Raw genomic sequence first — 13911 nt, 5'->3', positions numbered from 1 at the left:
TAGCTAATGTAGCTCAGTTATTTAAATGACTGTCAAAGCTAGCCAGCATGGCTACTTATGCTGTGACTTATGATCCTAAAGTTGACTTGTAGAACTTGTCTGGAACCAAATAATATATTTTTGAAATATGTGTTTAGTGGTGGATGTCAGCCTGCTAACTAGTTAGCAAAGTCAGGTGGAGAACTTTGTTTTGCTTCACGGTTGCTGTGCACTGTTGCATCTGTGCAGGAAGGCACATTCGCACCACCACACCATTCAACAATCTCCTGTGGCATTGAGCAAGACTGCGTGCCAGTATAGTGATCAAATCTGTGCACGTGTCAAGTTGGCTTTAGCAACGTGCACTTCTCGCTGGGGAGACCGAGATTTCGTTGTCAGTGTAAACAAGCGCTTGTGGCAACTTGTTTGCAACATTGTGTCGTTATGGAGGTGAGTTCAACCAAAATATGTGCTTAGGTGTTTAACTAAGATAATTGTGAGTCTTTAATATGAGTTTTATTTAAAAAAAAAAAGAAAAAAAAAAGCATGTTGCTGTTAGGGTTGCGTGTCAGGAACCGGTTCTTTTCAGGTTTCCTTAAGAAATGATTTGATCCACTGACATCAATAGCCTTTATGCTTAACGATTCCCTTATCGGTCCTTCAGCGTGGCCGTTGTTTTTGGGGTGTTTGTCAGGAAAATGATCATTTCTCTACATTGATTACAGACCCTGCAGTGGGTCTGTATAATCAACGGTTTCTGCAGTGTGGCTTTGTTTTGAACCTTGAACCAGTGAAGCAGTGATCTTCCATCTGCTGCTTTGTTGGTTCTTTGTTTTATTTCGCTTTATCTTAATTTTTACCCGCTAAAACCCTAAAGAGCATATGTCTGTGAGTAATAGTCACCTTTTTTATGTTAAACCGACCTGTTATGGTCTTCTGAAACAGTTGATACATGTATTTTATAATTTAAAAATGGGGCCGATGCTAACACCTGAGCATGTCTAAGGCATTTTCAGTGTTAAAGTTAGCATTAAGCTGTAGAGGTGGGCAGATCGATCCTAATATCGATAATGTCGATACCAACGCTGGTATTGATATTGAACGATACTCGCGTAAAAACATTGATACTCATGCTTTTTTCTCTCCTGCACGCACTGACTGCTGCGCACGCAGATTCATCAAAGTGTACTCTGTTGTGTGCTCTGTGTCACACAACACGGAGCAGTGCACCCTTGTATTGTGGTTTGTCAGCCCTCTACCTCAGGAGATTTTAAGTTGTGTTGAGTGATATTTTTTAAACAAAAATGTTGATTGTGATAATAATGTATTTTGTCACGTACAATGTTTGGCGAAATTCTATCCGAGGTCTTTTGGATCCTTTGCATCTATGAAGCTTAAATATGAAAAAAGTATTGGTATCTGTATCGATATCGGCGATACTGGGCCTGTATTTACTTGGTATTGGATCAATACCAAAATTCCCGGTATCGCCCACCTCTATTAAGCTCAGCCATTATCAAGCCTCGATCTCCAGCGCACAAAGGATTCTGGGATACTCTAAAAAAGCACAATGTATCATTTAAAAGTGTTTCACAGTGCATTACACAACAAAGCATACACACAAAACAACTGAGTGCAAAAGATATGTGTCCTGAGCTTCAAACATACATATTTTACAACATGCATTGGTGCGTGTTGAAGTGTGCACTGTGCAGACGGCACATCACAGGTGAGGAAAAAGACTCAGCAAGACAACAAATACAGCCAAGTAGTGGCACGTGTGTTGATTTCACTCAACATGAGTTGAGGCATGCCATATGCCGTTAAGTGCTCCCATATGTACTTTTTCTGGCCAAACTGAAATGTAAGCGGAAGAAAATAAGTGACTTTAGGATAAAAGGGAAAGTGATGAAGTGTGAGAAGCAGTGCAGCAGGAAGCAGCAGCATAATCAACATAAACTCAACATATAGACGGATATAATTTTCAAAGCCTCAGTCTGAATTGCTTCAGTTTAACTTGTAATTCTCCTGCTGGCCACATGGTGTCTCACGAGCATTATCATAAAAATTTCCTCTTCAAATATCCGTGTACATGACATTAACTTCACAGGTCTTATGAAACACTTGCAAGGTCAGATACGTATAGTAAGCCAAGTGGAAGGATGACCATCTTTTTTTTTTTAAGGCTTTAACGTCTGGTTTGTTGGAGTGCAGCTGGGATAGGACACAAAACATCCAAGAAGTGAAGCTTTTATGACCATTTATGACTGAAGAATGTTGAGGATTTTGCCTCATGTGCATCACATATGAGAAACGGAAAAATAAATGCACGGACAGTCATAAATATAGCACTCACCATCCTGCCCTTTGGCCCAGCGATGCCCGGACTGCCCCTCTGACCCTGTAGACCCTGTGACAAGAACAGAAAACAAAGACTTCTACAAACTCTGGAAAACATTGCTTGATGGAATAAAGATGAGTGAGTTTCAAAGTATATTGTGTTTCCACTTTCAGCCAATATCAACACTGCTGATTGAACTCAATGGGTGTAACAAATTTAGCAGAACTACTGAACAATCAGTAACAGCGTCTCCAACCTTCTCATCTCATTAACGACTACGTGCATGACGCAGTGAAAAGATAGAGAGGCTGAAATAAGTTCAAAGCAAAGCAATATTCTGTTCAGAATGTGTGGAGATGTGGATTACAGATTTTCATGAATTAATGCGCTTCTGAGAAACCAAGACCCAACAAGGGACCTGAGTCAGGATGAGTCTAATTCAGTCTAATTAAGTCCAGGCTTGTCTCTGGTGTCCAATCTGATCTTTCTGTGCCATTATTGTGATGTTCTCTCTCTTTCGGTATGCTGGAGTTGACTGTGTTTTATGTCAAATTATCCTGGTGTGTATTTCAGGTTGGGTCCAAATAAAATTAGGACCAGTAAAGTGTTATTGTTGGGTCAAGTTTCTTTTCCTTTGGCTTATAACACATTTATCCACATCAGGTTCAGGTAAGATTTCAACGGCTGTGTTTCAAGAACCTTCTAGTGTAGAAGGAGGTAGAAGATTGTAGTCATATATAGATTTTACACATACAAATCCCACTGCACGTGTTCTTATTTTTCTATATAAGATTTGACGATATGGATCACTGTTTCTGTTTTGTGGATCCAAATAAAGAAAAATAAACAAACAAAACTCCCACAGCATACACTGTGGACCTGAACAAGTTGGCGTAACTCAAACTAACTGATGTAACAGGCTACCTCAATTTTTTTTTAAGTTCACTCAAAAATGGCAAGTTATGAGAATTTAAATATTTTACGTTAGTGATAGATATATGTTTGGATTGCAATTAATTTCAAAATACTGATTAAATTAACATAAGTTGTATTTTCAGTTGATTCAGAGATGGGAGCTGTATTCGTGTTGGCGAGCCTCCTGTCCTGTGCGCCAATAGCATTTCTTGTATATTCGTCCGTGAATTGTTCTGTAATTTATGTTTGTAGCATGGCCCAAGCAGAGGGTCGCCCCTTTGAGTCTAGTCTGCTTGAGGTTTCTTCCTCAGAGGGAGTTTTTCCTTACCACTGTTGCTCTGGCGGTTAGTAAGGTTAGACCTTACCTGTGTGAAGCACTTTGAGGCAACTCTGTTGTGATTTGGTGCTATATAAATAAAAATAAATTGAAATCGAAATTGAAATTCAACTTACAGTATTAGAGTTAATGGAACTTAATAATTTCAAGTACATAAAATACAATATTCATAGAAAAATCAAGGCAGATTCAGCACAAAATGCACTTCCTTAACAGAGGTGAGACCCGAGCATGTTGGGGTTGAGGGACTTTTTCAAGCACACAGAACAACTCGGGTATTGATCAATCAACTACTCGTTTTCAGAACAACATGATTCATCACCACCATCCCAAATAGTGTGCTTTTTTTATATAAATGGTTATAACCCATAATATTTTTCTTTTTTTGTTTGATTCCAGTATACACTCATTGGCCCACTTTTTACGTACACCTGTTCATTTGCTTGTTAACACAAATAGCTAATCAGCCAATCACATGGCAGCAACTCAATGCATTTAGGTATCTAGATGTAGTGAAGACGACTTGCTCAAGTTGAAACTGAGCATCAGAATGGGGAAGAAAGGGGATTTAAGTGGCTTTGAACGTGGCATGGTTGTTGGTGCCAGACAGGCTGGTCTGAGTATTTCAGAAACTGCTGATCTACTGGGATTTACACACCCAACCATCTCTAGGGTTTACAGAGAATGGGCCGAAAAAGAAAAGATATCCAGTGAGCAGCAGCTGTGTGGACGAAAATGCCTTGTTGATGTCAGAGGAGAATGGACAGACTGGTTGAATGGGCGTCTGCGTGATGCCATCATGTCAGTATGGACCAACATCTCCGAGGAATGGTTCCAACATCAGGCATCATCATGCAGATGAAATTCAAAGTAACACGCTCTTCATTTTCCCCCTCCCTCAAAATATTTATGTTAAACTCATTCATTATTTCTGAATACATAAACATAAAAAATATGAGATAATCACTGAGATAAACTATTTTGACCTCTGTCAACCTGTTCAGATTCACAGTGCATAATTACTACCTGCTGCAAACACAATGACACTTACAGGTGGCCCTTGCATGCCAATGTCTCCTGGACTTCCTGGCATCCCTGGATAACCCTATACCGCAACAGAAACAATGATTAATGCATAAAAACAGCATCGGTTAGACTACTGCTTGTGGCCCAACATTTAAAAGTAAAGATTTTAAAATACTAACGGATTTATCCACTTATTTCATACTAAATTTTTATACATTTTGCTGGAGTTAAAGAAGAGTTCAGATCAATTTCTCATTACAGCTGTCTGCTACACTTGAAGATTGTAATAAATCTATAGCAAAGTCCATAAATTAAAAAAGTGGCTATGATTTGCAATTAAATGCTTTGGAAGGAATTCCAATCCTGCAGAGCCCCTTCAAATGAAAACCAGAACTCCATGATATGATCACCGTAAAATGGCATTCTTAGCAAAATGCCCTAAAGCTTTCACATTAAAATGCCACTCCTCTCTAATGTGGCTACATTATAGCACAGCCTGGTTCAAACAAATAACCACAAGGCTTTACATTAAGTCATAAAGCTTTCTAACTCGTGCACATCCACAGACACACATGCAGTAAATCAGTCATCGAAGGATTCAGCCAGCCAGCTTCTAAATTAGTCATTTATTGTGCCAGCCTGTCAGTCAGACAGGTCAGGATGGTGCCTGAAGCCACAGACTAATCCAAAGCATTGCAGGACTCACTGACATCGCTACAGAACTTCACAGCAGCACTTTTTCTCAAAGTGATTTTTGTGGAAGCTTTTTCCACAATAATGAGTGATTTAATGCCATAAAATTAAAACTATAGTGTGTCGCATTGTGTTTGTTATGACATTGGCAGTCGTGATTTTGTTTCTCTTCAGGTTTTCACTTCCTCGCTGATGGGGACTTGTGCTCCCTCGCTTTCTCTTGTAATAACATATATATATATATATATATATATATATATATATATATATATATATATGATCCTTAATTTCACAAAAATGAGGGTTGTCAAACTTGTTAACCTTTACTAGCAACCAGAAGCCAGTTTATAAAACAGCAGCCACTGATTCCTCTTCCTTTTTGTTCAGTCTTGCTGCAAAAAGATGACATAAGATGTCCCTTTTGGGCTACTGTCATGGAAGTCCTTCAGTGGCGAGGACGATGGTATCTTAATCGAAACAGGCGAAGTCTTGGTGTGCGCTGTTTCTGACAGACGCCGCATGAAGAACCTTCCACGGGTCAGGATCTTGCTCTCTGTATCAACATGGCGGTGCAACATGTGGGCCTCCATGAGGGGACCCACTACCATGTAGCTATGAAGGGCTTATTTTAAGCTCATGAAAACATGGTGATTCGTTGTTGCAGCTGACACTTTGAAAGATAAGAACTCATCATCAACTATATCTTCAAATGATGTCCAAACACTCAGGAGCCAAACACCAGGATTCCTTCACTCAGTTCAGTCTATCACAGTGACTCATGCCTTTGTTTTCCACTGTTTATGTTAGAGGTACGTAACAGTTTTTCCATGCAACTGATCACAGGTGGTTTTACTGATGCATTCCTCCCCTCAACATAAACCTGCTGAGGTGATCGATAGCAAGTAAAACATGCGCCATCTTGGTCCTTCATGCCCACCCCAGGCTTATCCCTTTACTGGAGAAGTTGGTGAACTCTGCTGCAGGATCAGGAGGTGTTTACAGGATGGATGAGATAGAATCTCTCAAAGGAGTTCTGGGTCTCCTACATGCTGGATAAATACTGAACGCATTCCAATCAGATGCCTGGATCACCTCAAATTATTCTGGTTGACATACAGGAGCAATGGTTGTACGCCGAGATCCATCTGGTAGTCAAAGCTCCTCATCTGTGATGTGAGCCAGTGCAGCTCATCTGTAAACTCATTACAGCCACCTGCATGTGCAGTCTGACCGTTTCGGTCACTACACTGACCTCTCCATCAAAAATGAGGGATGGGAAGTAATTAGACTTCAGGCTCAGCTTTCTCTTCAAAATGACAATCAGGAGAAACCTACATTAGTACTGGCACAATCCCATTTGACTGTCGAACTTGTGTCCTGGTTCCTTGTTACATGTGAACAAGAGCACCAGATTTTAAACTCCTTCACTTCATCTCTCGCCCAATCCTAGCAGAGCACGCCGTCTGGTTTTTCCAGGAGCACACCCCGGCCCCAGATTTGGAGGCGCTGATTCTCATCCTGCACTGTGTATTCCACATCATCAAGATTAAATCTGACATCAATAGTATTTAATTTTTTTTATACACATGAGGCAGAGTTTTAAAATGAACCCAGGTGGCCCAAACTGTGGGGACATTGGTCAAGGGTGTTTGAAAATTATCACAGAAGAACGCAAACGTACACACGCACAAATGCATGCACGCACATGCGCACAACACACTCACACACACGCACGCATGCACATGCATACACACACGCACAAACAAATACACTTGTTAAACAATGTTACAGCATGCTATAACAGAGTTTTTTTTTTTTCTAGCCTGTGTTTTAACCTACAGAAATAACTCACCACCGGTGAAACAATTTGATTCTGATTGTGATTAAATATAAATTGTCAAGTTGTCCAATCAGACAAAAGATACTGACATTAACGTACTCTGAGAATACTATTTTAGATTTTTTTATGAATTTATTATTTTTTCCCATAGTTAATTTTGTAGCTATGTTTAGCCAATGTAAAATTACAACACTGAGAAGTCTGAAAACATTTAGACAGCTACAGATTCTGCTTTTATTTCCAAGTACTACATTCTGTTTTTAAATCCTGCCAAAAGTTATTGTCAGGATTTGGACTTTGTGTGTGGGTTGGTTGGTTTGCTTTTGTATCTGTCTGTCTCTTGCACTGCTTTTCTGTTTGAGTTTTCTCTGTCCTGCTCTCTCTTGCTCCTCTCCTTCTCTTGGTTCGGCATGGGGGGCGTTTCCCTCTGTGCTGGCCACGCCCTGTCTCTGGAAGTTTACTCACACCTCTCCCTGATTTGCTGCTCATTACCTGGGGCTTTATAAGCCTCACTGTGTGCCTTGTGCCTCTTTCTAGCTCTGTTTCTCGTGTTTCTTGCTTTGACTGCCTCATCGTTTTTTGACTACCTGCTTGTGTACCTGGACCATGCCCTTGCCTGATGATTGTGTTACTGTTGCTCTTTTTGGACTGCCTTTTTGTGTACCGGCCCCTGCTTTCGAATCAAGTAAACGCCACTATTATACAGCGTTGTTTGTCACTGTCTTGCAATTGTGTCCTGCCTGCTCTGCCAGTAGAACCTGATTGTTACAGCCATAAATGTATAATGGTCCAGTTTTAAATTAACACTATAGCAAAGTGTTGGTAAGCTGTTATTGCTATGGATAAAACTCTGGACTTTAACTCTCCCCAGACAAGAATAAGTGCACACACATACCCTTGGCCCTTTCTCTCCAGGTGGCCCCGTTGGACCTGCTGGTCCTCGATCACCCTGGGAAAACAAGTGAAAAGAGAATCATTAACGGTGTTTTAAATGACATTTTAAACTATGTAACATCTAACATCTATTTTTTGTTTCTACTAATAGATCAGCAATGGAATTTCACAGAGATGTCTTCAACCACTTCCTGAAACTACAGAGTGTCACCTATCATTTCAGTCCCTGTTGTGGACTATCTTTGCCTCACATCCAATCCTAGAGAAAGTCACATAGGTCTGTCTGTCTGTCTGTCACTTTCTCTCTCTGCCTGCCACTTCAATAGGTTGCATTCAGAGTGCACTGTTCAAGAGTAATTCATACTGCCACTAAACCCTGGAGGTCCTTTTAGCCTGAAAACACATAAAGCATGCTGACATGCTTTATGTGTTTTCAGGCTGTTTTTTTTTAATATTTTACTGTGCTCTTTTATTCTTTTAGTTCATTTTATTTTATTTTTTTTTTTTTAAATGAATAAATTGAAACTGAATTGAAATTGACATGAAAAACACATGGATAAGTTACTTTTTCCACAGGTTCTAGAAACTCCTGGGAGTGAATTTATTTTACAATGAGTGACAATTTTCTACCATTACCTTAGTCAACCAAAGACTTTGATGAACCCATTTCTACCACCAAAACAGTTCATCCACATGAATTAAGGTGCATTTTTAATAAAGATTTGAAGAATAATAAAAAACATTTCTTTTTTCAGATTTAGAGCTTAATTACATCTAGAGTGATCTAGACAAATATATGACATATTCTGAAAGCTATGATTGTTATGAACATTTTGATATGCAATACATGGAAATTGTAGTAAAAATAAGTACCTTAAAAGGGAAATTACTGAAAGTGTGGTAAATTTGAGAAAATACCACAGGATGCCAGAGGGTTAAGTGTCCTATGCCCTGTGAAGTTGTTGCCCATTCCCACATTTATATATACACAGCAGTACTCACTACTCCCTGCATACCTATTGAATTTTTTTCAAGCTGTCAGACAGTTGCAACTTTCAAGAAATTTCTCTCAAAAACACATTCAGAGACGAAACATGCCTCTGAGCAAGCACATAGTTGGACTAGAATCAACATATGTCTGGGTTTTCCCACAAAGAGATCCAATAGACCCGCTAAATGGTTCCAAATGGTGTTCCTTCTGCTTGTTCGGGAGGTGTTTTGTTTTTGTTCTGGAAAATGGAGCTATTGCAACATCTTGTGACACAAAAATCATAAATTTCCCATTTAAAAAATGTGCTCAGACCTTACGATATCAAACCTCAGCAGAGCTTCATTAACAGCTCTCTTCAAAAGACTGAAAAAAATGAAGTCCAACGCCTTGAAGAGCTGATTGAGTTTAATGTAAAGAGGTAATTTAAGACCTCGTTGATGGTACTGCATATGGTGATAGAATTAAATGCTGGTGGGTACGGCTCCAAGGCCTTATTTACAAAACCTGTGTTAGTGACAATTTAATCCTCCTTCAACTCCGTCCTGACTGCACATGTACGCTACATGTACAGTAACGAGCTGAGTCATTTTGAAGCCTTGCATTGGAAAGAAAACTCTTAACCAGAGGGTGCTATTGGATTAAAAAATATCTATAATGTGAAAGGAATTTGTGGGCTGTCAGGGTACAGTTGGTGCTGACAGGTTGAATTAGGAGGTGGAGGAAAAGTAAGTCTGACAGGGAGGTAACTTTCCACCATGAACATGTCCAGACAATCCAGGGGCTTCTTGTTAGGAAGGAAAGGTGAATAGGTTGGAATTATAGGTGGAAAATAACAATGGAAATGGGAAAACAATGGGCCTGTCAATAATCAACATCCAAGCTGTTGGTACCATTTCATAAAGGAGGTATTTGTAATATTTCCTTATAAGGTGAGGAACAGCTGTGGTAGATTATGTCATCACAGATAATGTCAGCATTTGGTGACAAATACAATATATGGATGTTGACTAAAACCTACACTGTAAATTCTAACGCAATGTTGACTTGAAAAAGTCAGGAAATGGAATGTATCATTTTCCTTAATAAAGTCAGAAATAAAAGCCACATTAAGTGAATATACTGTTCCCATGGAAAGGAAGTCAAAACACATTTAGAGACTAAACATGCCTCTGAGCAAGAACATAGTTGGACAAGAATCAATTTTCTTTATTCACTTTTAACTTTGGTTTTACATTGAAGTTTACATGGGAGAAATGGATCAAGTCATTTCATAATTTTTGTAACAATTTACAGCTGACAGAATTAGTTAACATCTTGAGTTTTGTCAAAAGCAATTTAGCTTTTTGAGAAAAATTTTGGAAGAAGACAACAAAAATCTAAATCATGAAGCTGTCTGAGGGGAGAATCATTTCTGCAGCACACTTTGAACTTAATTTCTGCCTTTGAGATCAAGAGATGCCTTGAAAGAGCTTCAAGAGTCACAAAGTCACTGGATAGAGGTGTTTGCTAAAGACAATACCGCTGCAAGAGAGCAAAGGTTCCTGTTTTACTTTATGTTTGTGAGATTTGGATGATAACCACTAGGTCTCTTTGGGGATTCCTTGGGTACTATTGCAATGACTTTATGTCAAATGAGCAGTTTTACTTAGGGAGAGTCACATGGGGCATACAACTTGCATTGTGAGGGCACGTCAACATCAACTACAACAATTTGGCAATTTGGGCTGCTTCTCAGTGCCTGATCTACCACACAGATACCTCATTGCTGAAGACTTGAGGAAATGGAAAAGGCCAGTTTGAGGTTCATGTATCACCTAGTTGTGATAGAGAAATGGTTACTTTTGGGAGGTGGGTAAGGGCCAGATTTCTTCCTGGATAGTTGCCACTGAGGACCCAGAGTGGTGGATGCAGTAATGCATGGCACTAGTGCATGTTCCCAGACCTGATTTGATATGACCTGTGTGATGCTTGAGAACTATGTGCTGTTTGACTCTCAAGAGTAAGATAGGGCAAAGAATTCAAGAGAAGTATGCACTTTTTGGAGACTCCATCAAATCATATGCCACTACAAACTAAGAATCAGAGGTTTTATTCAGCTTCAAAAGACACCAAAAAACATAAACTCCACACAAGAAGACCTGCATGAAAATGTTTTCAGAAAACTAAGATAGAACAAACATCTGGTTTGTGCCATTGGTACATTTTTGTGTGTGTGTTGGCACACAAAAAAAAAGCTCAAGAATGCTCACCACAAAATTAAAGAGACCAAAATGTTAATTAACCAAACCTTTTTCACCATTTTAATTGATGCAAAGCACAAACATTGTTTTTTTTTTTTTATTTGGGGCAACACGGTGGATTAGTGGTTCGCACTGTTGCCTCACAGCGAGAAGGTCATAGGAATGATTCCCACCTGTGGCATTTCTGTGTGGAGTTTGAATGTTCTCGTGTTTGTGTGGGTTCCCTCCGGGTGCTTTGGCTTCCTCCCACATCAAAAGACATGCGGGTTAGGTGGATTGGAAACTTTAAACTGGCCATGCATGTGAATGTATTTGTTTGTCAATATGTGGCCCTGCAACAGACTGGTGGCCTGTCCAGGTTGTACCCAGTCTGATGCCCTATGATTGCTGGGATAGGCTCCACGACCTGATCTTGGATAAGCGGTTGAACATGTTTGTGTGTTTTTATTCATAGCAACCAGCAGACCAGCCTTTGTGGGGTGACCATCTGCTTTGGCCATACTAACAAAATAAAACAAAAGCACAACAAGGTATCCTCAAACAAGCAAAGTCAAACATGTTGCAGCTAAGCAACCATCCTATTATTATTTTGGTAACGGAGGATGAAGGCTGGGAGGACTCAGGATCGAGTCCACTTGGTGGAAAAATGCTGAATAAGTCGTGATCGGCAATAACCATACTCGTCAGCTGTGAAGAAGAGCAAGACTAAGGAGCTAAAACGTTTGTAGCAACCTCCTCCACCAAGACAGTGTGATTGGTTGGGACATTGGATTGTCTATTTGACAGCATTGGTCTTGATATGGATATGAGTGTTGATTGTTTTCCTAATTGCGTGTGCAGGTGGATTCTTCATTGAAAAGTTGAGTAAAGAACTATTATAGCAATTTACCGCTGACAGGCAACCAAATGACACTGACAATATAATGACACAGAAATACGCTCCTTACCTTTTCTCCAGGAACCCCGATCACACCACCAGTCCCCATCAGGCCAGCTGCACCCTGGGTTAGATAATAAGACAGAGAATGAAAGAAATAGTCCATACATGCAAATCAAGTCAAGTCATCGTACAGAAGGTATAATCTTCTGTGTTCTTCATCAACCTGTTAAGACACCATGAGTCTGTACAGTGACATGATGATATAAAAAATAAAGAGGGGTTGCTATCTCTGGGCAGGTTGTGAATTTCATCAACAGCAAAGTGTGGCTGAGTGTTGTATGAGTGAGAGTTATTGCCAAGTCATTTATCCAAACAATAACCCTCCTTTATCAAGGATCCCAGCCTCCAAGCCAGCAAATTTTTGGAGCTCTTCAATCAGCTCATATTTCAAACATAGACACGGCAGTGCTTTCAGTAATCCACAGGCTTAATTTAAATGGCAACCGCTACCAGTTGGTAGGAATACTATTAATCAACATATTGTCATGACCTGTTGAGGATGATATCCTATAAAACATTAAGCACAATATTTCATAAGAGTTCCTACAAATTTCCACAAGCATGTGCAACATAGTCTTCACACTTCAGGTTAATGTTTCCCATTTTGTATTCAGAAATGCACATCCAGGTTAGGGTTACAATAACAATAATCATAATAGTGCAGAAGATAACTGAAGCAATCGTTCAAATGGTGAAACAAGCACCAAATTTGGCACAAATACTTCTTAAACATTAGTCTTTTGAAAAACCCGCTTACCACTTGAATTTTCAAAAGGCAGCCAGGTAGGGGTCAATTGAGGATTTACACAGGGGTCAAAAACTGAAAATGCTCTCATCATATTGAAACCTTTACCACGTTATTTGTCTGATCATAATGATTCCAAAATGGTATAGTTTGGGCTATCTACAAATAAATGCTTTGGAGTTATGGGGTTAAAAACAGCAAAAATGGTGACAGAAGTGAGTTTCAGTTTGTACAGGGGTCAAAAGTTAAAGTTACTCCACGTTTGGTAAAGGGTGGTGCAAATTATTAGTTGAGTTAGTAGGGTTTCAAAAAGGAATAGTTCGCACCATGTGCCATCCATAGTTATCATGTTATCGGGTAACATATGTCACGTCATAGAATCCAATGGACGTCAACATTGTTTGACCTTTACTGTGGAGACCAAGCATTCAACACAGTCAAAACTATTCCATTTAATAATCCTATTAACTCAACCAGTAATTTGCACCTCTTTTTACCAAAAGTGGACTAACTAACTTTTGACCCCTGCACAAACTGACCTTTGTCCGCACATGAAACTGACCTTTCTCACCATTCTTGCTGTTTTTACTTCATAACTCCAGAACATTCATAAATTTGGTGCTTGTTTCACCATTTGAATGATTCCATTGTAAATATTCTGTTATATGCTGCACTATAAGATGAATTTCTTCTTCTGTTTTTTTTTTGTTGTTGTTGTTGTTTCTCAGATAATCTGCCATCTTGTTGTCAGTGACACCGTCTGGAGGAATATGTGGGATATGCACAAATTCAGCTGAAAAATTAATTAGAATTTTTGTACATTCATTTATATATATATATATATATATATATATATATATATATATATATATATATATATATACGAGGTCTGTCAATAAAGCAACGGTCCTTTTTATTTTTTTCAAAAACTATATGGATTTCATTCATATGTTTTTACGTCAGACATGCT

The 13911-nt window shown here is 39.2% G+C and overlaps 1 protein-coding gene across 1 annotated transcript in view; it reads right to left on the bottom strand.

Moving 5' to 3' along the window:
- Positions 1–13911, bottom strand: part of LOC117519456 (collagen alpha-1(XXIV) chain) — a 240449-nt gene that overhangs the window by 75183 nt on the left and 151355 nt on the right. The window contains 4 exon segments of the mRNA XM_034180800.1: positions 2336–2389; positions 4624–4677; positions 8027–8080; positions 12204–12257. Of these exon segments, the coding sequence (XP_034036691.1) occupies positions 2336–2389; positions 4624–4677; positions 8027–8080; positions 12204–12257 (216 nt within the window).

The sequence above is a fragment of the Thalassophryne amazonica genome, chromosome 10, assembly GCF_902500255.1.
Source record: "Thalassophryne amazonica chromosome 10, fThaAma1.1, whole genome shotgun sequence".
Lineage (NCBI taxonomy): Eukaryota > Metazoa > Chordata > Actinopteri > Batrachoidiformes > Batrachoididae > Thalassophryne > Thalassophryne amazonica.
Note: the sequence above shows the minus strand (reverse complement) of the source record. Positions and strands in the feature narration are given on the sequence as shown.